The sequence below is a fragment of the Idiotropiscis lumnitzeri genome, chromosome 3, assembly GCF_059441095.1.
Source record: "Idiotropiscis lumnitzeri isolate Australia: NSW breed Sydney's pygmy pipehorse chromosome 3, RoL_Ilum_1.0, whole genome shotgun sequence".
NCBI lineage: Eukaryota > Metazoa > Chordata > Actinopteri > Syngnathiformes > Syngnathidae > Idiotropiscis > Idiotropiscis lumnitzeri.
In genome coordinates, this window is record NC_142393.1 from 4,018,209 (window position 1) to 4,044,820 (window position 26,612).

The 26,612-nt window shown below is 42.9% G+C and overlaps 1 protein-coding gene across 1 annotated transcript in view; it reads left to right on the forward strand.

The window, feature by feature from the left end:
• The window catches only part of LOC148339465 (receptor tyrosine-protein kinase erbB-4-like), a 158,962-nt gene that overhangs the window by 101,004 nt on the left and 31,346 nt on the right, over window positions 1-26,612 (forward strand). Inside the window, exons 4-17 of the mRNA XM_088289812.1 lie at window positions 4,514-4,648; window positions 5,731-5,796; window positions 6,884-7,002; window positions 7,624-7,765; window positions 10,341-10,454; window positions 13,402-13,528; window positions 14,017-14,090; window positions 14,878-14,968; window positions 15,240-15,445; window positions 16,260-16,392; window positions 19,819-19,912; window positions 21,347-21,501; window positions 22,788-22,832; window positions 26,022-26,154. Coding sequence (XP_088145938.1) covers window positions 4,514-4,648; window positions 5,731-5,796; window positions 6,884-7,002; window positions 7,624-7,765; window positions 10,341-10,454; window positions 13,402-13,528; window positions 14,017-14,090; window positions 14,878-14,968; window positions 15,240-15,445; window positions 16,260-16,392; window positions 19,819-19,912; window positions 21,347-21,501; window positions 22,788-22,832; window positions 26,022-26,154 — 1,634 coding nt within the window. The remainder of the gene's footprint in view (window positions 1-4,513; window positions 4,649-5,730; window positions 5,797-6,883; window positions 7,003-7,623; window positions 7,766-10,340; window positions 10,455-13,401; window positions 13,529-14,016; window positions 14,091-14,877; window positions 14,969-15,239; window positions 15,446-16,259; window positions 16,393-19,818; window positions 19,913-21,346; window positions 21,502-22,787; window positions 22,833-26,021; window positions 26,155-26,612) is intronic.

Here is a 26,612-nt window from a genome sequence, read left to right on the forward strand (position 1 = left end):
CCATTTGCATGCAGCATAACAACTAAATGCCTCTTCACCATGTTTGCGTTGAACTCTGGGCTCCACTAATTGACTTGAGCCTTCAGATCTCACAGCCCTTTTGGTTTTTATATTCAATCAACCATTCAATGATTTATAAACCACTAAATTCTATTCTCCGGCTGACTTAGATGGATAATCTTCTCCCGAACATGCTTGCAGGATGCAACCCGTCAATCTAGATATGTTTTTCAGATGATAAAAGGATGTTTTCGTCGTCGTCGTTTGGCCTGCATATGAGTGATTTTGACTCAAAACGGCTCTGGCACCTTTTTTTGTTTTCAGTAATGTAACGTTTTCCCAACATTAGCGATAAACGAACGAAATCGTCTTTTTTTTTGTCCCATTTCGACACAAAGGGCACGGCAAGGGTGTGAAATGACGACTCTCATGACTATCACGGGCCCTAGAAAATGTTCTTTTCAATTTGCAGTACTGACTTTGTGGGGCCCAAAGTGATCTTTTTTTTTTTTTTTTCACAGGCGGCGCCCCCTTGCTTGAAACCAATAAGAAAGTAACGTCCAAATGCCAATGGAAGAGTTTAACATGCAGAGCTGCAATGGACAGACCTTCTTTGAACTAACCACCTGACCTCGCCACCGCAAAATAGTACTAGTAAAATTCTGCGCAGTGAAGGTTTATTACTTTACACACAATTTCTTATCTGAATTGATTTTCAGAGCTTGAGCAATAACGCCTTCCCTCACCATTTTTTACCTCCACCGCGTCTCGTATCAGCGTTCCCGTTCTGTGCTCACCCCTTCCACCTCGCCTACGCTTTTATGGCCGCCTTGTGAATCACGAGAGTGTGGATGACGATGCGGTGGGGATGGGAGCGAGGGGCATGGCGGCAAGCGGGTGGCTGACTGGGTGTAGATCTCCCAAGCCTGATGGGAAGATCGAAACTCGGCAGGCGGGCATGGGAAGTGGTGGGAGGTTGTTGGTTGGGGGTTGTTATGTTGAGTGATGCACTCAGAAGATGTGACTCCCAGCCACTGTGCCGTGAGAACTCATCAGATGTGCCGTGGGAAATAATCCAATTTCAGTTAATTAGTCTCAAAACCTTTTATTGATTTACCACAAATAATGTATCTTGGTTCATCTATCCATCGTAACATGCAGAACCAGATAATAGGTACAATACCTAATCACTTCATAGATGTGCTTGCTTTGGTTATTATTATTTTTGTATAATTGTCAAATATATTCCATGTCTCCATAATTGTTGGGAAACAAAGCTTTAATGAACATGATTACTCCCGTGTTTCTTCTTTGTGTGTTTATACAAAGAGCGATGGGAGAATAGAACAGTGTTTCTCAATTACTTTATGTTACGCCCCCTAGCAAGAAGAAAAACTCTCTGCCGCAAATGTAAATAATTGCATTTTGGTTGCAAAACAAACCTACACTGCAGAGTTAATACTCGCTGTGCACAATGGGAAAGGAGATCGCCACTGCCAACTACTGGCGTGGATGTGCAATTACACTTGCCTAGGGTCACACGCACCCCCCCCCCCCCTCAGCATCGCATCGCGACCCCCCTAGGGATGCCCACCCCACTATTTGAGGAGCACTGGACTAGAAGAAGAAGCCAATGAAAAAAAAACGCGCGTAACCATAGAAGAAGTAATGACATCAACCTTTGATTTGCACAACAACAACAATGAGGGTTAAAAATGCATCGAAACATAAGGATTGTACCTTTTGCTAAAATGCACCGCGGGATTCGAGTTTAGCTTCTGTCGTAATCGTCCACTTCCGGCTTTGTAGATCTTGTTCCTCTGGAAGCATGCAAATTGGTTTTCATTCTTCATTTTACATTTTCAAAGTTAAATTTGTGATATGACAAATTTTTAGAAGATTGGGAACCATATCAAGGAGTCGCAACAGCGCAATAAAATGTCAAAAATTAAATAAAAACTACTACTAATAATGATAATAATACTAATAAAAAAAAAAAAAAACTTTTTTTTTACATTTTGCGGGGAATTCCGCTCAGTGAAAAACGAGGGCTACTATATTCTGTTATTTACAGTAGTTTGACTTTCGTCACACTTCCACCACCTCGACCGCTTATTTCATAACGAATATTCCCGCCATTACTGCATACCAACTGTGCGGTCCTGATTAGAATAAAGCTGAGGCAGGGCATGGTTCCCCCCCTCGCCTCCCTGATAAATTGTCCGTTTTGACGGGAACATGATTACGCGAGGCCGCGGCTGCGGGCTGTTCAGCGGGCAGACAGAGCGACACGTCACCTCTAAGAGGGCTTTGAATAGATGTCCGTGCCTTCACTTGGGCCCGCTTCCTTAATCATGATGTCGGATGCTGATGATTAGCTTCCTGTGCGTGTGCGCGGCGCGCGCGCGTGCGTGTGTCGCGCGCCCAACTCTCTCGGTGTTAATAATCAACCCACGGAGATAAAAACCCACCAGCTAAGCCAGCTCTAATCTAAAGCACATTGTTACGTTTTTTATGAAATTTAATTCATCAGGATATTGTGTGTGGGTGTGTGTGTGAAAGTGTAGATTCTACACTGTAGAATCTGGCAGTATTTCATATTCTCGGCGAAGAGGATGAGAGGTGATTGCATCTAAATCCCTAAACTAGGTTAAACAACAGTCTGAGAAGGACACTGATGTTGTTTCTCCTTCTCATACGGGTCATCGCTCGTGACGGGGGGGTTGGGGAGTGGTGGGGGGGGATTACTAAAGCATCATCTCATCGCTCTCCAAAATCTGTAATAGTAACAAGGCGAGGGATTAGGATTCATTACCGTACTTCATGTGTAGGCATCTATTAAGGGAGACGGAGACGATAACAGAATGACTTCTGCGATCAAGCAGAAGGAGCGTGAGGAGGCAACTGTCGTCTCGGTATGATCCGTTGGACTCGCTGAGGTGAAGCAGGTCAAGAGCGATGTGAGCGCTTATTGGAAGTTGTCTGTTTGGGCTTTTTTTTTTTTTTTTTTGCCCACTTTTTTGGTCTGGTGAGAAACAGCTGTTCTGGTGTTAAATCATTTTGGGAATTGGTGTCGAATCCTTCTTTTTTGGGTTTTTCTAGATGTGGCTACAGTAAAAGATAAATCGTAACTTTAATTGCATGTCATTTCAGAAAATGAGGGGGGTACCACATTACACAGCAAAACCTTAACGTTTCGGTAAAGTCAAGATGGCCCATTTTTCACTAACAAGCTCAGTTTAGAAATTTTTGGATCAGAAAACTGAAATCCCAAAAATGTTTGAAATTTTAGCCATTTACTTTTAGAGAAATTAGGAAATAAGGGATGACTTGACAAACACATACTTTTAATGAGCAATATGGCCACGCCCCCCCCACCGCTCTCCTCATGTTTCGGCGAGTCATTAAACTCTCAATTGCAAATCATTTTGCCTTCATTGCTTATAACATCAGCCGCCGTCTAATTCCTTCAAGCTGACACGACTTTAGCTTGGCTTAAATGTCCGAATTATAACCAGTCGGGGGTTCGTGCGCACATTCTTGCTGTTGTCCGCTTCAGCCTGTGCAAGTGGAGAATTGTTCGGCACGGTATTTTGGATTTTTGTGGAGGTGATCACGTTTGATGTCAATAAATCCAAACTATTCTTGTACTGACGTCATTTTCCCATGCAAACCTATTATATAAGTGTCAATGTTAATGTTAATTAAGCGTCCGTCCCTTTAAAGAGGCCAAAACCTTTTCTGTTTTCACCAGAAATGTCGGGTCATGAAAATTTGTACTTCCTCTAAATGCAAATATTGTTACTGTAAAATAATTTGACTGAAGTGCAAGTTAAAAAAAAAGTCCATTAATTACTTCAGTAAGTTGAAGTATTCCCTGACAAGAATAACTGGGGAGTAACTTTAGTGGCGGTTAAATCAGAAACTTTTGGGGGGAAAATAATTACAATTATCTGAAAGTGATATTATTGAATATTTTTAAGTCGTTTTTTTCTTACTTTGATGCCGAAACATTTGTCTGTCGTGTGGTTTTATTTTTTTATTTTTTGCTCATTGTTTTGCTGATACTTTGCAATTAGACGTATCGACGTGTTTTTTGTCAAACCCTTGTTCTGTCTAACTTCACAAATACTGCCGTCACCCCCCCCCCCAAAAAAAAAACAACACTTTTCAAGTGAGTTGTCTATTTTCAATGTTTCCTTATCTCGCCGATACAGGATAGTAAAAAGAAATGAATAAAACTGTCGGAAAATTGTACTTTTCCTGTGTGAGGTTGTGTGTTTTCATCAACTAAAAAAAAAATAAATTCTATTTTAGGAGGACTTATGAAATCACTGTGGCATTGAATTGCTCTGTCAATAGCGTTTATCTTCACGCTCAAATGCACTTTGGTGAGCTCTGTATGCCGGTACTCTGAGATTATTGTGGTTAACCTTGATCTATTGATTTCCTGCCATTGTATACTACTCTTATATATTCATGGGTGTGTGCTCACTTCTCTCTCTCCTTGCAGAGATCCTGAATGGGGGCGTTTACGTTGACCAGAACAAATTCCTGTGCCATGCAGACACCATCCATTGGCGTGACATCATCAAGAATCCGCAGGCCGAACTCCTGGTGGTGCCGTCCAACAACAGCAATCTGGGATGTGAGTATCGCGCCAACGTGGAAGCCCGTGGATGACAATGACACTTTTTTGGAGGTGATCCACATGAGGCCCACAAGTGTTTAGTCATTCTGTTTGCCTATCGGTCAACTCTGGGCAAAAAAAAAAAAATCACATGGTGTTAGATCAGCGTGCGAACGTTTGTGTTGGTGCTGAGTGGGGCCCATGGAGCCGCTGTGTCTGCTGTGCTCTTTTTTTTTTTTTTTTGAAGTCTCAGCCAATCTGACAGCTGCTCGTGAAGGTTCTGCTGGTGATGTTGCCCCTTGTCTGCAGGCCCTCCAGTTTGCTGGGCCGTCCTCTTTGCATTTTTGTCTGGCGGACATTCAATGTCACAAGAAGTGGCTCCTCATAGCATTTGTGTGTGTGTGTGTGTGTGCGTGTGCGTGTGGAGTGAGCGTCTCTGCTCATTTCAAGGGAAGAAGTTTATTCTGTTAGATTGTCAGTGTGAGCAGAAAGGACAGCTGCAGTGCCAAAAATTGAGCATGCAACAAGGGTTGCGGGGTTGACTTGAACTTGAGTTCACGTGACAAAAAATGGCTGATGACCTTTTGTTTTAAGCATACTGGCGTCGAGTCTTGAACTGTGCGGGGTGATGTGTGTCGTGAAGTTGCCAACATAACGCCGGTTGAAGGAGGCACTTTGATAGTGTGGCCAATAAAAATAAAATTTGATTGACGAGATAGTCGCTAACGAAGGAGGCTGCTGAAAAGCGACAAAGACTTGAGGGGGCGGGCTCTAAAATGACAATGGAACATGTGGGAGTTGAGGTTACCAAATCGGGGGCCCCTTGGCAGGCGGTGTTTAGAATGTGCGTTCGCAGCCCGGCAATGGAGTGGGCCTGGTGACAGTCAGCTCGCACTGTTCCACTTACTATGTTATTAACGCCAGTCAATTAAGTCTTGATGACGGCAGGTGCAGAGTCCGACTTGCCAGCAAAAAAAAGAACATGTAAGACAAGAGCCTCGTTTGTCATCCCCAAAGAGACTTTGTTTGTGTGTTACCGGGGAAGTTTTTTCAGCTTGTTAATTTGTGTGTGTGTGTGTGCGGGGGTGTGTGTGATGCAGGCAGACGATGTCACCGCTCTTGTAACGGACGGTGCTGGGGTCACCAGGAAGATCAGTGTCAAACCTGTGAGTATGCGACCACATGAAATATTTTTTCAGGGAGAAAGAGACGATCAAATGGTTAGAGGCAGAGATATTTGACGCTTAAAATCTTTGGTTTCATCTGTTTCAAGTTACCACTTAAAATTTGGGCTGGGTTTAAAAAATAATCGATAAATCGATTTGAATCGATTTTCCTTTTCCCCATAAATTGACATGATTTCACGGGTCGCATGAGATCAAAACAAAATGGCAGAAGCAGTGAAGTCAGCGCCAACAAGCTTGATGGCAGATGTATTAATTGTTTTAATCAGGTCTTGATAAATAAAACATACATGATAAATGTGACTGCATTGGCTTCAAATATTCATCTTTTGACTAATCGGTTAACATTTACAGTTCAGAGGTTGAAATTTCCAATAATTTGGGAATTTTAAAGGTATAAATGAGTCAACGATTCTCACAAATAATTATAGATTAATTTGATAATCGATTAGTTGTCAATTAATTGATCATCTTCGAAAATGTCAGATTTTTTTTTTTTCTTTTTTTTTTACGGGAACTTGACCCACTGAATCAAAACCAAACAGGCCCGTTCAAAATGTAGAATCCAGAGCGTATTTTAAAGGAGTTGAAATTAGCATATTAGATCGCTCATTGTGAGGAGCAAGTAATCGTTTCAAAAGTCAGGCGACGATTGCACAGCACAGTTAGACGTTAATCTTCTGATAAAAACTTTTTATTTTTTTTAACTACACTCACCTAAGTGGTGGCTCATCAGGGGTCCATCACACAAGAACTTTCATTTCTCGACATAAACGGTGAATCTCCGTGCTGCAGCATATTTGAAGCAGCAGCTTCAGAGCGCAAGAGCAATTTCCAGAAGATAAGCGGCTTGTTCAAGGACAAGAAAAGACGCCATTGTTTTGAAAGTTTGATTCAAGACTCTCCGTCGTAGAAGCACTCGCCTGACCTTTTGCTTGTGAAGGCCCTAATTTGTATCTGCCTGAATTTCATATCATTGCAGCATGAGCGTGTCGAGGGTGGTGATATTGTCTCTTTTTGTTGGAGTGTGTGCGCGGCAGACCTTTAAAGCTCTTCTCTTTGCGGCCAGTGACGAAGACGGTGTGCGCAGAGCAGTGTGACGGTCGATGCTTCGGGCCGTACGTCAGCGACTGCTGCCACCGCGAGTGCGCCGGCGGCTGCTCGGGACCCAAGGACACAGACTGCTTCGTACGTGCACACGACCCGCTCGCATCCCGCCGTGCATCTCGAGCCCGTCCTTCCGCGCGTCCGCTCGTGCGCGACATCTCCGTCATTTTCCCGGAATGATTTACTTTGTTTACTCCGTGATGCATTGTTTGTCATTTCACAAGGCGGTACGAGTCGGCTGCGCCGGCGCTCCTCAAAGAGCAAATTGGTGATTCATTGTTCCAATTAATATCCCTCTTATCACCAAGAGTCGGTCCTGCGTGGACCAGCGCTGCTCAGCGCGCACTCGGAGGTGCGATATTGTAGCTGTAATTCACGGGAAGGCTCATCCAATTCAATTACTGCCGTTTCGGACTGTGGCCACCGACGACAAAACACTTAAAAGTTTTACGGCAAAACATTTCAGCATTTACATGGTGGCAGTGGATGGATAGCTCCAATTTGTCTCCCATTTGCGGCTGCGAGCATGATTCACACGTTGCGTAAAAATGAAATGCAGCTGTAATAGTTTTTCATTCACAACAGCTTCTGTGAGAGAATTATGACCTTCCGATGGCCTCCATAACTCCCCTGCCCCGCATGGGAGGTCTCACTTGTATCGTCTACAACCCAGCTAATGCTTTTTTTTTTTTTTTTTTGCAGGCTTGCACCAATTTCAACGACAGCGGCGCATGCGTGACCCAGTGCCCTCAGCCGTTTGTGTATAATCCCACATCGTTCCAGCTGGAGCACAATCCAAGAGCCAAGTACACCTATGGAGCCTTTTGTGTCAAGAAATGCCCGCGTATGTTTATTTTGTATCTTGACGTCAAAAAAAAACTTTTAGATCGAATTTGACTCACTGAATTCTAGATGAGCTCTCTGCCGCAAAATAAGTCGCATGCGATACACTACTCCTTTATTTGTATAGTGGATTTCACAGCAGCTGCAGCTGTAAAAAAAAAAAATTAATAACAAAGATAGCCGTAAATAAAATACTAATCAATGATACCAAAACATGTACGGTAGACACCAGAAAACAGAAGAACCGTGACAGTCTGGTGTTTGGGCCGAAAGCCAAAGAAGAAAAATGTGTCTTCAAATGAGTTTTAAAAATTCACAGAGGTGTGAAAAGTCATTCCAGAGGGAAGGACCGGCAAAGGAAAAGGCTCGATCCCCTCCGAGGCTCCGCTTTGTCCTCAGCACTTCCTGCCGGTTAAGCTCAGAGAGGTTGGCGGCGGCCATTTAAAGATTTGAAAAAAATAATAATTATGTTCAAATATACTCTAATGTGCTCCGGGAGGCCACAATTGGGGTTATGTGATCCGTCTTCCGGCTCCAGTTAGAAGTCGAGCGGCAGCATTTTGGCTCAATTGGAGACGCTTGATGGAGGACTGGTTGACTCCAAAATAAAGTGCATTCCAATAATCTAGCCGAGATGTAACGATGGGACGGATTACAAAGTGCTGTTGAGATAGGAAGGGCTTCTGCTTAAGACAAATGCTTAAGATGAAAGACGAAGAGAACAAAAGGTTCCAGTCCAGGATCTTCATCAAGAAGCCGAGCAGGGTTCGTTAAAGGTCGCAAAGACGACCGCCAAACATTCACAAACAGTTTTGGTGGGCGCAACCAAGAAGTTCCAAATGTTTTTGCGACTAGCGGAACCGTTCCTAAAGCAGCCTTGCGAGCCCAAGCCATCACATGGAGGAGCGTGTGTTATATTTATTATATTTCTTTCTTCTTGTGTTGGCCTTTCAAATCACTTTGGAAGAGGTTCATCTTGGTCTCATCAGAACGTTTGAGCCTCATCTCTGCACTTGGTTGCAAAACCCAATCCGGCCTTTTTCTCTCGCTAAATCTTCAAACAGTGGATTACGACAACTTCACTCCTGCCCTGTTTGCGTTGGCAGTGATGTCTTTGGGTCTTTCTTCACAACTCTCAGAATGTTTCTGCTTTTACTGCTGTTGATATCCGTGACCGGCCTGTTCGATTTCTATCGCTTCAGTTCACCAGTAGTTTCTTTCTTTTTCAGGACATTCCAAATTGTTGTCTTGGCTCTGCTTTGTGCAACAGCTCTGATTGATTTTCCCTCTTCTCTCAAAATGCTTTTTTCTATTCTTTTCTTTGTCAATGGTATTCATTCAAATTAAGTTTTCACATGTGAAGCCCAACATAAAAAAAAAAACAAGCACAATCTAATGTTTAGGCATCAATTTAAAAGGCAAGACAGAACCTGAGGAACTTTATCCCATCAGTCACATGTTCCAATAATTCTGCTCACTTGAAAAGTAGGTGGCTTCCAAAAAAACGGTGCTCCTTTAACACATTTAGATGGAAAGAAAATTTAAAAAAAGCTGGAATTCTCACCGTCTGTCTCATATTCATCTTTGGATCTGAAACCCAAATTTCTTCAGTATAAGACAAAAGCAGCAAGGAATTGACATTGCCGTTTCAATTCTTTTGGCGGGGACTGGGACTGATTTTGTTGAATTGGATTCACTGCATGGCAAGCATCAAATCTGGATGATCATTTATTTTGCGACATCCAGCCGTCGGGTTCCCAGGTTCTAGCATGGCCCGCCTTTCGCTTTGTGGAGGACTACGTTCGGCTGGCAAATCTCTTTTGTCAAACGTTACATTTCTCGCTTCTGTCACTCGTATTTGTGACCTCGTCCTTTTGGTCTCTGCCCAGAGCGTGCAACAAAAGAACCTTGCTCATCTGTCATTCTCACACCACCGCTTGAAAACAAAACGCAGAAATGGCAAAATTTGACTCCCCATCTCTGCAGTCCATGGCCTCAGATTTAGAGAAGCTGACATCGCCGGCAGCTTCACACACTCAACGAAGCCCTCCGGATCATCTGCAAATAGTCAAAGATGAGAAGACCACTTATCCCGTTCGGAGTCTCCTTTGAGCCTATCGTGAGAAACGAAAAGGTGCACTGTGATGACACCTGGAAAGATTCTAAACAGGACCCAGCATGCTCTATCATAAAATGATGTGAAGACAGAATGTTGCGCAATAACCCACACCTTTGAAAATATATGCTGAAGTAAAATCAATGCGCATACATATGAGCTGTAGTCCTCCCTCCGCGCTCCCACTCACCGCCTTTTCAAGACTCCATAAATGTAATCATAACATGTGCGTCTCCATCGCGATACAATAAGCAAAGCGAGTCCTTCGGCACGGAACGTACATGAATGTCAACGGCGGGAGTTGAAACGATTACCAAAATGAGCGCTCACTTCTCTACCGTCGCTGACCTCAACAGCAGCAATATGTCTGGGATCGTCTCACAAATCTGATTCAAATTCCCACCATAAAGGCGTTCGTCTATGCTAATGAATGCAAACATCTTCTGTGTGCTTATGTCAGATAACTTTGTGGTGGACCATAACTCCTGTGTCCGAGCGTGTCCTAGCAACAAGATGGAAGTGGAGGAGAACCGCATCAAAATGTGCATTCCCTGCACAGACATCTGCCCCAAAGGTAATCCAGAGGAGGATCAGGCCTTATTTGGATTGCGCATTGATTTGCTGCATAGTTCGACGAACAAAGCGGCTATTGTGCTGTTCGAAATTGGTGCACTTTGTCGTGGTTTTAGACAGGAAGCAACATTTGGAGTAAATGGTGGGTTGATTTGTTTGGAATTGCTGGGTGGGGTTTGTATGACAGATTGCCTTTAACAAAGCGGAAATTCAAAACAACACACAATGAATTTAATTATATTCTGATTTGATCGGCGTTCTTTCATTTTAACTGTTGTACTTTTCCAGGAACTCAAACATCGTTCATGGATAGATTTTTTTTATTGCCGCTATTTAAAATATGAGACAGTAAATATGGCATATTATTTCTTTTCATGTGGATAGGCGAGCTTACTTTGAAATGGGTTGCTACAGTCAAGACTTAAGGCCTGTACACATCAATCCGACGTCGACCGTCGTGGTCAAATGTCACATCAGCCTAGAAGTCGGCACGTCGGACCGCAGAATGACAGAAGAAAACACCGCAAAAGCCGACGGAGATGCCAACTACGCCGGACCTTCCGCGCATGCGTGAGATGTAGTACCCCTCCATGCCATCGGCGGCGCTAGTCACTGTCTAGCCTTTTACGGCGATGACGAATAGCGGCGGTCTTTCTTGAATAAAAGTGATTACTTCGTTTCGCGCTCTTCTGTCAAGTCTTTATGTCCTTCGACGAGATGTGAAAAATGAGCGAAACATTCGTTCGCGTTCGTCACCTCCAATTCTTGTCCAGTGCACTGATTCGCTAGTTGACAGCCGATCAAAGTGATCATTTCTCGCGTCAGCCAATCTAATTCTACACGTTGAATCGGACAACCACGCCTTCCCAGACGCCTCCTAAACGGCTCCGACGTTATGACGTTGCTCGCTACACCAAACAGACGGTATGTTCCCACTTTCCGACGGCCGATGTCGTATTGGTGTGTTGAGGCATTTAAATAAAGACACACGCATGGTAATTAGTGATATAATGACCGAAGATCACCGCCAAATGACCGCATGAACATTGACGTTTAAGCCAAATCGTGCAATTAAGCAAGACGGGGGGAAAATGTGTAGCAGAAGAATATGTAGGTCTGAAAAAATGAAACCGGACTTTAAAGATCTGATTCCAGAAGTAGAGGATGCTTAAATTGCTGACTTTTTGGATTGTAATAATATCATAAACAAGCTGAAGCTAAAACCTTCCTCCTCCCTCCAAAGCTCTAAACGGATCCCGCGCCGCCGTCACCTCGAAAAGTTCAGGTCTCGTGGCAACATAGTAAATAAATGTAAGCCTTTGACACTTCTCGTGGTTCCAACTCCTCCAGAAGAAACGAGACAAGATGGTCCAAGTGGTGTCTGCATCAATCCCGTCTCAGGACAAATCGGTTTTGTGCACATTCTTCAACAGCCTCAGCCACTCTTCTGCATTTGTCGGCTTGTAAACAGCTTAAGCAGCTGCGCCGTTTTAATCTAATAGCTTTATGATATCGGATCAGCGGTAGCTCGTGAGAATTGCTTTCAAAGCTTTACATAAAAATTGGGATTTAGTGTTATGGGCTGCTTCTTCGCGTTGACGGAACTCAGACTTACCTAGTGGAACGTTGGCCTCAAGTATGACATTCAGTGGAAATGAGAAATAGATATTTCAGCTTTTTTGACATCTGACAGCAGCTGATGCTCAACAAGCTTGTTAAAATGGCGCGGCTGTCAAGTGACGCGTTCATGAATAAATGGGCCAGAGTAGTTAAGTTTACACCAAAAAAATGGGGGGTTGACTTTACTAAATTGTTTTTTTGGGCAACATTTCTTTTTTTTTTTTTTACCATATTTTCATAACCATAAGGTGTACCGTATTTTAAGGAGCCGTCTCAGTTACGGGTGCTATATTGGTATTTAACACATACGTAAAGGTCACCGTATTATTGGCCACATACTAGCGAATGTTTTTAAAAAGGTAGCGGGAGCAAAACTGATTTTGATTGTGCTTCATTAAAGAGTTTACCGTGCCAAGTTCTCTTTCGTCATTGTCAGAGTCGGTCCGGTGGCGCCTTTTTTGGAAAATTTGAACAACAGTGCGAGCAGACACGTTAGCCCAAGCATCCACAATCCGTTCACACAATTGTGGCATAACTCGCAACTTCACTTTCTGCACTACACTAAACAGTCTAATGGGGGCGTGTCTTTCACGTGCAGCCTTCCCCACTTAATGTCAACACGCTATCCTCAGTCACGTCCGCCTTTCCTCTTTACAAACAGCTTGTCTGCACGGAAATGCTTTCGGTCAGTCAAGCAGAACGCTCATCAAAGTCGCACAACATTAATTAAAATGTAAGATTTTTAAGTGCCGTGAAAATATGGTGATTAGGAGTGTCATTGAATACATTCTCTTCCACTTCTTGAGCACTGCCACCAAAAAAAGAAGAGATTTCTTTGTGAGGAACATGTGCATAATATGTGGATCACTTTGACAGGAGATCAAATCATGGAACAAAGAAATATTCCATGAAATTTTCCACCCGGCTCCAAATATGGGCTGCGGTACCACTCAAGGGTTAATCTCCCGGGTTCCTTCGTCATGCAGCAGCGAGAGGTTAATGAGGGATAACCAAAGGAACTGTGGGAAATGATAACAAATTAACATTTCAGATATGAAATTGGCTCGTATAAATCACTATCAAAAAGGGGTTCCGGCGCTTAATGCCAGCCTTATTCATCATCGCCATTCCTTGCCTTGGTCAGACACGCACGGCGGCAATTGTAATTAATGCAAATGTAATGAATTTATCACGTGGAGTTATTGGCTTTCATCGGAGGAATTTCAATGGCTGGCGAGGTGTCATTTGAAATCGAGCACCGGCCATTTCATGGCTTCAGACGCACAGAAGTATGAGCGTTAATACGTTGATTGTGTTTGCCTTGCCAGTGTGTGACGGCATCGGGACCGGCATCCTGCAGACCCATCAAACAGTGGATGCCAGCAATATTGATAAATTTGTCAACTGCACTAAGATCAATGGAAACCTCATCTTCCTCATCACCGGCATTAAAGGGTGAGCTCCAAAAACAACACAAAATATGATTTTAAAATGAACCTTCACTCATTCGCTACCAGCCCAGGTAAAATGAAGGCTATTTTGGCTTCTATACTCGTCAATGGCAAGGAATGAGTTTTAATAGAAAACTTTGGAATTGCTTTGATGTATTGTGAACGTATTCATTTATAGCCGTATGTGAACAAAAAAAAGAACCCTTTGTGCTTGTTTGAAAGCCGCCCCAATCCGAGCATGGAATAAGGTAGCAAACAACACAAGCACATTTCTTTTGTGGAAATCCAGTTGTACGGGAGGTTAGAGCGAATTTATTCCCAGCGCTATCTATCAGTGCTGTCACGGTGACCCGAAGCTCTCCAAGTGGACCAATCGGTACACTCAATGTTACATCAGAGGACTTTGCGAGAAGAACATGTCTTCGCAAATGAGATTACCTTGCGCGATATGTTGAAGATTTGCGTTGAATTGTCCATGTGTCTTCACTTTAGGGACATGTATCACGGCATCGGACCGCTGGATCCTGATCGCCTCAACGTGTTCCGCACCGTGAAAGAGATCACAGGTGAATGAGTGACTTTGGAAATAATGGCAGAGCGTCAGGATTTGTGTGCGTGTGTGTGTCCATTAGCAAGCAGAGGCCCTAAAGGGATGAGCGATGCCTCGTATACAAACCCTTTGTCATATTAAAGTGTGGCTTGCAGTTGAGCCAAACAGCTAATGGAGCGAAACTGCATTTTCATAATGAAAAGCCAAGCAATAAGAAAGAGCAATCGCCTCTCTTGCCTCAGTCGTCCTCCGCTTCCTGGCTTTAAAGTCGTTTCCGCACATGCTGATGCCTTATTATCTGTCATTAAAGTCCAATGCTATTCGACAAATTGCGCCGTATATTCAATTTCGTCTTTTAATTGGTGTATATTGTCCGTTTCTTTCAAAGGATGTGTTCTTGCTTGAACTTTGCATTTTGACCCAAAATGATTTTATTTTATGGTATTTTGCGGAAAAGAATTACTGTAATTTCTGGACTATAAAGCATACCTGCATATAAGCCGCAGCAGATCTTTTTTTGAAAAAAAAAAAAAAAAAAAAAAGCTATACATGCCACAGCAAGTTATAAGCCGCAGTTTTCTATGTTGGAAAAAAATGAGCGCCCCCTACCGGTGAAAGAAAAATCCACAGAAAAGCCCCACCGTTGCATTCGCCGCATGGTTCAAAATCTAGGAAAAAAGTATCGGCTTATCATCCGGAAAAATACGGTACTTTTTTTTTCTTTTTTTTTTTTTCATTTTAAATTTATAAGCACATAATTTTGAGGATTAATTTTTCACGAGTTTTGTTAACGATGTCTTCAGGTTTCCTCAACATTCAATCATGGCCCGAGAACATGACCGACCTGAGTGTTTTTTCTAACCTGGCAACAATAGGAGGGAGATCCCTTTACAGGTATGAACACATTTGCCATGGAAAGATTTGATGCAAACTGACAAGAAGTACAAATTGTGAAAGTGGTTTTGGAAATGTAACAGAAGCGTTCATGGCGGGAACAGCATTGCTTTTTTTTTGGTTTTAGTATTCATCATGTCACACTTTTACAGAAGACACACGCTTCGAGTTTCATCAAGACAGCCTTTGTTTGGAGAGATCATATTTGCACTTTCCTCACCTGAGTTGCACATTCCAGATGTCACATGGCTGTGTTTGCCATCTCTCACAGCGGAAGCGGCATCTCCCTGCTGATTCTGAAGCAACGTTGGATCTCCTCACTGCAGTTCCAGTCGCTGGATGAGATCAGCGCCGGCAACGTCTACATTTTCAACAACAGCCGCCTCTGCTTCTACAACACCGTCAACTGGACTTCGCTGTTCCGGACGGCGACCCAGAAAGTGCTAATCCGCAACAACCGTGACCCCAAGGAATGCAGTAAGTGGTGGCAGCTTTATTGCGTGTTATTGTCAATGTTTGAAATCAGAATCTGAATGCCCTTTATTGTCATTGTTCTCAGTGTACAATGAGGTCGGAGAGCTCCCCATCTCCAGTGCAATATAACAAATAATTTAATTAAATATATCAATTAAATTAATAAAAAAAAATATATATATATATATATATATATATATATGTATATATGTGTATATATATATATAAATATATATATGTGTGTATATATATATATATATATATATATATATATATATATATATATATATATATAGATAGATATAAATATATATATATATATATATATATATATAGATATAAATATATATATTTATATAAATATATATAAAATAAAATAATAATAAACCGAAATTCAACCATACTGCTTGGAGGAAAAGGGGCGCAAGAAATACAAGTAGAACGTCAGTAAAAACTAAGGACTGTGGGATCATGCGAGTTTTTGTATGTTCTGAAATGCCAACATGGGTCACCCCTTGCTACGAGCCAAGTTAATATGTGTGGCGTATGTTGGAAATGTATCCATTAGGTCTTAAAAGCGCTTCTGCACCATCTCTATCCTTTGTTCAATCAAACCATGACGCTGGTGGAATCAGAGAGTATGTGGGGGATTTTTGATGAACATGCATTGATTTTTCAATTTCACGGGATTTAAAGGCGTCCCATTGATGGGGAAAGGAAAATTTAGATGCTGATACAACATCATGCATGTGCAAGTATCACCCTGGCATTGAAAACTTCAAGGCTGTATTTTGAATCTGTTTGTTTTCCTCGACAGCCCAGAAGCGCATGGTGTGCGATCGGATGTGTTCCGACGAAGGTTGCTGGGGCCCGGGGCCCAACCAGTGTCTCTCCTGCCGCTACTTCCGACGGGGCCGCACCTGCGTTGAGTCCTGCAATCTTTTTTACGGGTACGTGATAGATGTCAAAAAATTTTACGATCCAGGTTAACTGTTTGCAAGTGTTGTGTACGAGCTGCTTAAGCATTTTCCACAATACAAAATCTTTATGGTTCCTGAAGACTCATTAATTCCCTTGCAAGCAGGCACACATGACAAGCGGAGGAAATAAAATCAATTTAATCAGCTTTGATATATGACAATGAACTCAAACTGTCCTCGAGGGCTCAGAAGGAGAATCTAATTGCCATTTGCTGTGAATGTAATGAGATGAACCAATAAGAAATGCGCTCCGAGTTGGTCATGTGCACAGCGGACTGGCCATTGTGGCAAATTAACTTGAATATATTGCGGAATTATGTTTTTTTTTTTTGTTCAAATCTTCCCAAATGAGATGGAAAATGACTTGGAAAAAGGCCACATTTGATGTTTTATTGCAGCATGAATAATTCCACTCAGGTCATTGCTGGATGCTGCCAGCAGGCACATCAAAAGAATGAGTGACAACTCACCTGAGGATAAGATCTTTGTAGATGTGCTTTCCGGATTCTTCCTTGTGAATGAACCAGGAGATGTTGTGAGTCGCAACACTTGAAAGGATCTGTCTAAAATAAGACAATTGTGGCTGCAACAAGATAACTTTTTTGAAAGTGGTCATGTCAAGTGTGACACCCATGGGAGACGAAGGAGACTCCTCACGGTTGCGCACGAGGTTCGGAGCTTGAGAGCGAGCAAACCTTCGGTCATGTTGACTTGTTGCTGGTCCTTCGCTAACACCGTTTGTGGGAGGGATGCTTTGAAGTTGTCAGGAAAAACAGCTCAGTGCCAAAGCTTTGAAGGAGGCTGGCGAGGGAGAGACATGTGGCAGAGAGCAGCAGGAGCTCCTTGTATTGTAAATACGGCCACTGCCATGCTTCACATCTTGCGATTGCATTTCTTGGCGCAAGTGTAAAATCAACAAGAAGTGTGTGATGTATGCGTATATATATATATATATATATATATATATAAAATGTATAATTGGTATACTTGAGTTCAAAATTTGAGTGTACTTTGGAAGCGATTTATTTAAATGTTATAAATGTTCTATGGTGTATAGCAAGTAAATGTCAATGCACTCTTTCTTTATACAAGGAAACCAAACACGAAATGATTGCCGTACAAATAATTAGATTTGTCTTAATATTGTTTTCATTTAATTTTCATTTTTGGTTTGTTCCCCCCAACATAATCGTTTTATATATATATTGGACTCATTGTCACACGAAGCAATTTCACAGATGAGTTCGGACCGGGGTCGCACTGTAGAGAAGACTGTGTTAATTGCACTTCATCCCTTTGCTAAAATTAAACGCAACTTAAGATTCTTATTTTGGCTCTCAATTGCTTCTTTGCACAGTTGCCCTGTTCCCTTCCGTGTTTTTGCCACCCTTGAGTTTCTCTCCGTCTCTCGCTCTCTCTTTCTCTCTCCATCTCGATCTTGTATGACTTGGTAAGGATGGATATAAAATAGCAGTAATAAAATACTTAAATATTATCATAATAGCGTAATTCGCTCTTCTGCTCATTTCTTATTGCCCCCCCCCGCAGTTTGCCCCATTGCATGTTTGAGCGCCTAATAAGTCTCGTATCTCTATCAGATATATTAAGAGAGTTTTTAGGATTTAAACCTATATCTCTCAGCTCGCCCCTTGCTGCGCGTTTCCATTGTTAATGAGGAAAGACACTTATTCCCATTAGTTTCTACTTCTGTTGAATAAAACAAAGGAAGAACAAAAAGAGAGAAAAGGCACACAAGGAGGGAAATGTCTGATGTTGCCCATTGAGGGATGCAGGGTGGATTAGGGAGCCGTTGAATGTGTTTAATTAAAAAACTTGCTCTGGTGGGTTGGCTGTGTTTTTTCTTTTCTTTTAGGGGGTGTGGGGATGGGATATTGGCCACAGTCTAATGCAAAGCTAATCCCTCATCAGGCCAACCCCCCAGTGGGGCCTTGGTGCGGCCAATCAGGAGTACGAGTTGGACTGAATAGAAATAACTGGAGAGAACGCTGCTGAAGAGGTCTTTGTCGTTCTCCTCCGTGTCATTTCCTCCAACATTTAACAAAAGAACTATCTGTGCCTGTTGGAAAGAATTCCCCAGGATGCAGCTTCCAAAAAGAGAAATATGATGACTCCGGAAACAAGGGAAAGAAAGACCAAGGAGAAATCTGTAACGCGAGCAATGGGAGGTTCTTCGGACTTCATAAAAAAGGTGTATTTAGAAAGAAGAAAAAAAAATGTCTGCGACATGCTGCTGCAATTGTAATGAACCTTTAGAATGATCTCTTCAAAGAAACTCTGTCTTAGCCAAAGGGAAAACAGGTCTTTCATTTTCACTTTTATTACTCTTTAATGGGAAAGCGTTGAACCCGTGAGTGTCTCGTTCTTTACTTTGAGATCATCAAGACTCCAAATTTGTTCGGATCACAGAAAAGTATTTTGTGGCGCCTCTCTTCCATCCGCCAACCGCGCTTTAATCAGCCCTCCCCTGTGAGAGAAATGGCGTGTTTGCAGCTGCGTGAGCCTTCCTCGCAGGGCGCCCATCAGCTCATCGATTGCTCTGGTGGGAAAAGTGTTTTTGATCAGCGCCGCTTGTTATTGACAGCTGCAACCCTCACCTTGCCGGAGGAGCCGCGTGCGCTTCAAAAAAAAAAAAAAAAGATTCGCTGGTTTGGACACAAACAAAGGAGACATTCATGGATGGAGTAGATATGAACGCATGGCAGGATTCAGCCGCATGGCCCGAAATGTGGCGCAGCCCCTGCTGTTGTAATTATAGCGTATAAAGACAATATTTGCCTTGAGAAATGGAAAAACAAAGCCATTATTATGAACTGCATCTCTATAAAGTGCCTCAACTCCTACCGCTTCAGAAGCTGCAAACAAAAGAAAATCTGTACTTGCGCACACCATTTCCTTCCCCTTCACCCTATCCTAATCAAACGCTGGCCGTTCCCTGATGTCTTCCCCGTTCACTCATATCCTCCCACCAGCTCCACCGCCTCCCTCGATGCATCGCTTTTGTGTTTGCCGCAATTTAAAAAGCTGTTCATTATTCATAGGCCTTTCTCTGTCTGCCTATTGACCATCTTGAGCCTTTAACTTGATCAAATAGTCAGTGGCGGATCGCTGCTCTCCCTGCCCTCAACCGGAGGGCACGCTGGCAGCCGTCGCAATTAAAAGTCTGCGAGAGGAGCATGGGTAAAACCAAGGTTGATTTGAGCTTTCCGGATGCGTCATGGCATGTTGGTTTAAATCAAAAGGCTCCTGTGCGCGACTTGTGCTCGTGTGCGCGCGCTCTACTAGAAAATCCCCACTCAGTGTGCTCAGATCAATATTTCAACACGCTTTCAAATCCATTATGCATACATCACAATCTCTTCCCTTTCTCTCGATCAGGGAAGCGCGTGAATTTGCCAATGGATCCGTGTGTTTGGAGTGTGATAGCCAGTGCGAGAGGATGGACGGTAACGCCATGACGTGTCTCGGCCAGGTAAGAATTTTTTTTCCTGCCAATCTGTTGCGGGACTAAAGGCGGGTTCATGTAGGATTTGATTGGCGGGCCACAATGGGTTCTAAAATTTGACAGAGGGGCCGGACCAGGAGCAGATGGATGGAGTGTTTTGGAAACGTCACCTCATCTGAGAAAAAAAAATACATTTAATTTTAAATGAAAGTGAACAAAAGCATTTCACCAAAATATATGTCTTTAACACGCCACAGTGTTTAGAAAATAAAACTCATTTAATTTTTTTCCAGTTCAGCGGGCCGGATTAAAACGTTTAACGTGGCCGCATGTGGCCCCTGGGCCGTAGTTTGGCCACGCCTGATGTCGGGAATGGCGACTGGTTGAATAGCGTCGTCACACTTGTCTCTGGATTTGGAGTCATGGTCAACATTTCTGGATAAAAAAGTAAAAAAAAAAAAGTTTATAAAGTATATATAATTTATATTGGTCTTAATCGCAAGGAAGTCTCAAAGGGCTTCACATGCCCACACCTGGCAAATATTAATAATATACTCTGATTTTTAACTACCAGGAGGGCAAGGAAAAACTAAAAAAACATCTGGGGAAAATGTGAAACCTTGAGAAGGGACCACAGATGGGGGATTCTCCCTTCCAGGATGACCAGGCTAAAAAGGATGCCGAGTGGGCTACGTTAAAAACGTATTATGATGCTTTACGATCATTTGAAAGTCAGAACATACAGATTCCGTGAATGTAAATGCTTGTGTAAGACAAGCGCAACACGCTGAACGTGAGATGCTGCTCTCAGTTGACTAATAAACCAATCACCCACGGGCGATCTTCCACACCAATCCGGTACGTGTGCCGCATCTCTTAGACGACGTCGAATGCACTCAGACGGCTTCCACATGCAAACACAAGCAATGTGCACATTTCAAACAAATAGCATGTGGATGAACGTGCCAAAGACGACACTGTCCATCATGACGTTCCAACGGCGTCAACGCAACAGCGCCGCTGTTCTTCTGTCTGTCCCGACACACGGGTCTTATTTATTCATGAACCTGCTGCAGCTGAGCATGTGCGCTCTTCCCACCTGCCATCCCCACCGTGCGCTACCTTGACATGACCTGATTTTGTTGATTGCCGCCTTCAACGTAGAGGTGTGCCGGAATACACTCCAGGCAATTTGCGCTCGACATGTTATAAATCACAAGGCCCGCCAGCCACGTTAGCCACGGCAGGAAGTGAGCACGTTAACAGGATTTGCCAGCTTTCAATTTGATTCTGTCATATGCTACTTTTATTCGTCATTTTCCGCGCTGACACTTTAATATCCTGTTTCGTTCACCTTTCTGGGCATTGTTTTGTGTTAGCTCGCTTTAATGTTTTTATCCCCGTCCCCCCCGCCCCCCCACCTCGATTCATCTCTGGGCGACCACATCGGTGTTGATCCAGGGTCCGGACCAGTGTGTGAAGTGCCTCCACTTCAAAGATGGGCCCAACTGTGTGGAGAAGTGCCCCGACGGCCTGCAGGGAGCCAACAGTTTCATCTTTAAATACGCCAAGGCCAACAACGAGTGTCATCCGTGCCACGCCAACTGCACCCAAGGGTAAGAAAAATCCTCATCGAGTTCCGGTGCCGGTGTCGGTACTAGATGTGGTCAGGGTCTTTCGGTGGCTGCGCGCTTGCTAATGACGTCACACTTTAAGCAAGTATTTCTCAAATATATATATATATATATTTTTTTATATATATATATATATATATATATATATATATATTTTATCTTTATTTAACCTTTAAACAGACAATATAACCGTGTCACAAATTCAGAGAAAAAAATTAAACCATTACACATACATTATTTCATCATTATTAAATAAAATAGTCACAACAAATGAAAGACGACAAATGTAAAAAAAAAGAAATAAAAAAAAAAAAAAAACAGTAAAACAAGAAAACTGTCTTTGGATACATGTAACTATAACTTTTTTTTTTAAGGAAAAAGGCATTCAAAAATTCGACATCTTGTTGCTTTTTTTTGTTGTTGAATAATTTAATAGAGGTAAATATGGATTTCAATTGTCACAGGCAAGGCACAAATCTGGGAAGGGATCAAAGAAATATATTCCAAAAATATATGATAACGCGTGACGTCATCAGCAGGCGCGCAGGCCACCGAAGGACCCCGACCACATCTAACAACCCGACTTCATCTAGTACCGACACCGGATTTATCACAGCTCAGCCCTAGCGTCAGCGCAAAAAAATTATCCTGTTTTATCATATGAATCATGTCTCTTATACAAGGACATGGAAAAAATAGCAAGATAGTTGATGGGGGGGCGGGAAAGGGGGTGGAGCTCCAGACTCTGGCACAACTCTTTTGTTGGCATGACAACAGCTGCATCATGCCTCCTTTCTTCTCCCCCAGGATGTGAGAGGTCTTCCCGATTTACATCAAAAACACTGAGTAAAACATAGCCGAGGTCACAGGTCAGCATGGTCCAACTAATTGGACTCTTTAGAGCCACTACGCAGCCGCTGGATATTTTCACCGGGACTGCAATTAGTAGGGGATCAGCAATTGAAGGGCAACACACCACAATCAGATTAGGATGAACCGTACCTGCTCAGCGGTTGTTGTGAAGAGAGAGCGCGGCTTTATTTGCAGATCCAAATGGTCGAACATTCCCCAGCAATGTTGCTCGGATGTGAAACAAGCCACAACATGGTTTCCCCTTCCTGTCATATCGTGATGAGTGGTCAGCCACGCTCGGGATTTCATTTCGTGCTCTGTGACAGCTGAGTGACGCGGGAGAAAGACAAGCAGAGGTTTACTCATAACCTGTCCGGGTTTTAATGGACGACGTCTCTGCTTTGTCTGCCCTGCAGGTGCGTCGGGCCCAGACTCCAAGATTGCGTCGGGATGATGGACAGGTAAGCGATGTCGGAAAACATTCATCACCTTGCTGCCACTGTCCAAATGCACAAATGCAATTAGAGGAGACGAGCCGTGTTGTTTTCGTCCTCGATGACGAGGATGAAAATATTTTGTTAACGCCCTATTTTTTTTCATGACGATAATAGACAATCACGTAAATGAATTTCCGTTGACGGGACGGGACGAAATTGTCAGCGTGTGGGCCGTCAGACGTTCAAAATTTATGATGTATGTTTGATAGTTTGTACTATTAGAACAAGTCTACTACAAGTCTATGGTGTTAAAACGTTTTTATTTTGGTTTATTTATGTTGCTTTAAGTGAAATAATGCCAAATAAAATGTTTTAGTTTAGACTAAAACTTTTTTTTTTTTTTTTTTGGAGTTTCCGTCGACTGAAATAGACTAAAACCTGTTTGAGTTTTCGTCGATTAAAACTAGATTAAAACTATCACGAATCGGAATGAGTCAATGTGACAAAAACTAAAGAGCATTTCCGTCCAAAAAACTAAGACTACTGTATTTTCCGGACTACAAGCCACAACGTTTTTCCTACATTTTGAACCATGCGGCTAATCCAGCAGTGCGGCTTTTCTGTGGATTTTTCTTACACCACTAGGGGCGCTCTATAGTCACAAAATACGCTAAATAAATCTCGACTTGTTTTTTCTCTTGGGTCTGTTCTGTTTTAATTCGCAAAGTTGTTGCCGTGTTAAAAGGCACTGTTTTAACGATCTGTTTATGTACCTTTATGTGGATTCACAGTACAAAATCGTTCTGTACATGCGGTAAAAAAAAAAAATCAACATTGAAAACTGCAGTTTATAGCCTGGTCCGGCTTGGATTTTTTTCCCCAAAAAGTGTTGCTGCGTCTTATAGTCGTGAAAATACAATCAATTTAAAATGCCTGCCAAAAACAACACTGCGATTTATACATAATTATTTCGACACACTGTATCTCAATAAAGATGTATGTGTTGACAGGATTTCACAAATTCTCCTCCGGAATAATGCACAAAAAAAAAAAAAAAATGCATGTTAGTCTAACAAAAATCGGCCTCCTGCTGACCTCACCGATCCGCCAGAATGACGGTGAGGAAAAACAATCAAGAGTACAGTGGACAATGTGGCACAACAACTCCATTAGCGTGCACATAAAAAGAAGTTATTTTAACAATTAGAGCGAATGTGACTCATTTGAATTGAGCCAAAAGAGCAGCAGTAGTAAGAGGGTATCCATTAAAGTACAAACGAGCAGTTGTACTCGCCTCTGGGGGCTTCTCTGCTCACATAATGGAGCTGATGTTCCCGCCTTTTATCCGGCGGTGACCTCGAGTCGCCTGTTCGCCTGTAAATCCTCTCCTCCTAATTAGAGAAGTCCTTCCCGTTGTCTCACCTTGTGCCGTCAGACTGTCTGCTTCTCACCCTTCCGCTGTCTTATTTCTACTTCCATGACCCGCGCCTTTTCTGCTATTTTCTTCCCGTCCCAAATCCCTTTTTCTATCCCTCCCTTTCCTTCACATATTTTGTATTGCTTCTTCCATGTGTCCTTTTCACCCGCTCTCAATTCTTTTGGTGTCTCCTTGCTTCTCCACCCTCGTCGACCTAATCGTTCCAAACCTCTGCATTACTATTCACAACATGGCTGTATATCTCATTATGTTGAAACCCAAAGCATCTTTGTAAATTTCGAGCGCCAGTGCCCCCCCCCCAGCCATCACCACCCCCACCCCCGCCGTCCCCTATTTAGGTCCGCCACAATCGATACGGCACCTCACGTCTCCGCCGTAGCACCGTGCTACACAAATCTTCCATTAGTCGCTAATGACCTCTGCAACAAATAGAGTTTTGAACGTCAAGTATGAAGTAGCGGCAGGTGTGTTTTTTGTTGTTGTTGTCTTTATGGGAAGTTTTCCATTCACAGGATTCTTGGAAATAGCACGTCTATCTATATACAGTATACAATCAATTCAGTACATCGTCATACAGTACAGGGAAAATGAACACAACCACCAGACCTAAAAAGAATTAAAAAAACAAAAAACAACAACAGTACAGGACAAGACCGGTCGGTACAGGACATTTTTTTGGGGGGGGAATTTTCCATTCACAGGATTCTTGGACATAACATGTCTATGATTATACAGTATGCAATAAATTTAGTACATCATCATACAGAACAGGGGAAATGAACACCAGCCCCAGACCCAAAAAGGATTTTTAAAAAAATAAATAAATAAAAATAAAAAAATCAGTACAGGACAAGACCGGTACAGGACATCAAACATTCAAAATATAATCATACCATATTGTGTAATCCAACTGTGACAAGTAACTCCTCAAATTCCAGCTTAGCACTTATGAACAAATACAATTTTATTAGGGGGTGATAAGAAGGCCAAAGCGCTAAAGAGAGGGATAGCATAGCACAAGACTTGCATGCCAAATGTATTGAATACCAGAGCTGGGCACTTGACACTTTTTTTGCTGGTCAGTCCCCCCGCCCTTCGGCCTTATTCATAAAAATTATTTAAACATCATTAGCTGGCTAATTGCTATGCAAATCCGCTTACCATATTATGGGATTCGTTTCCTGCTTATTATTCGTGTCATTTTTCTTCTTTCCTTTTCTTGATGAACATGCCCAATGCAAGTAAGTATGCATTGTTGGTGTTAAATTGATTGTGGTATTGCCCCCCCCACTCTTGTAATGGTATGCCCTAGTAGCAGGTGGGAGGGGCGGGTTACGTGATGTCAGAAAAAGGAAATACAGGCCCACTTGAACGCACAATGATGTCTCGCGTCTCTTCAAACACAAACAGTTGTTTGATGCGTTCGGAAGCAATTTCTTAAAATTGGTCACCCCCACGCCCCAAAAATGGGCGTCCGCCCGGGCTGGAGCGCCGGACCGTTTCGGACTGCCCAGCTCTGGTAAATACCAAGCGCATTGGTGGGGGCTTTGAACACCCTTCTCCAAAATGATTCCCATTTGTGACAGATTCATCACTCACGCTCGTGTGTTTACCAAAAGCGACGTTAGCTCTCGTCACAGCTGGATGAAATGCAGAGGAAAGATGCTTTATCTCCTCCACTGCCGCTTCATCTGACCTTGACAATGGAAGCACCTCTTTCTTGGAAACTGCTGCTACTAACAACGCTGCCCCGCCCGCACTTCTCCTGTCTGCAGCACGCCCCTCATCGCCGCCGGAATCATCGGCGGCCTCTTCGTCATCGTCATCGTGGCGCTCAGTGTTGCCGTCTACGTTCGGCGGAAAAGCATCAAGAAGAAGAGGGCCTTGCGTCGCTTCCTGGAGACGGAGGTGAGGACCGCATGCCTGTGCGTGGTTTTTGTATGCGAGATGTCGCTTTTTGGACTGGTTGCTCATTTGTGGGATGCGTGGTTCCATTTGTCTGACAAGAATCATCAACGCAGGTGCCGCACACTTTTTTTAGATGGGTGTTTTACTTTATTTCCAGATTGGGGCCGTCTGACACTGCTTCTGAGAAATGTGAGCTGTCACATAAGTTTCTCGATGTGGTCAAAATACAGAGAAGCATATAACTTATTACACTTGCAAAACGGGCGAATTTGAGATCAAGATCTCTCTGTGACCATGATGAAAATTAGGGGGCTTATTTTTGCCTACTTTGTGTCTTGAAGCTTCTTTCTCCAAAGTCTCATAGACAGTTAAGTTTCTCAGAAGGATCTTTTAGCCTACTTCTCTGGCTACGACGTCAAAGCCATTAATACTTTATCACACAGCGATGATTACCCCCA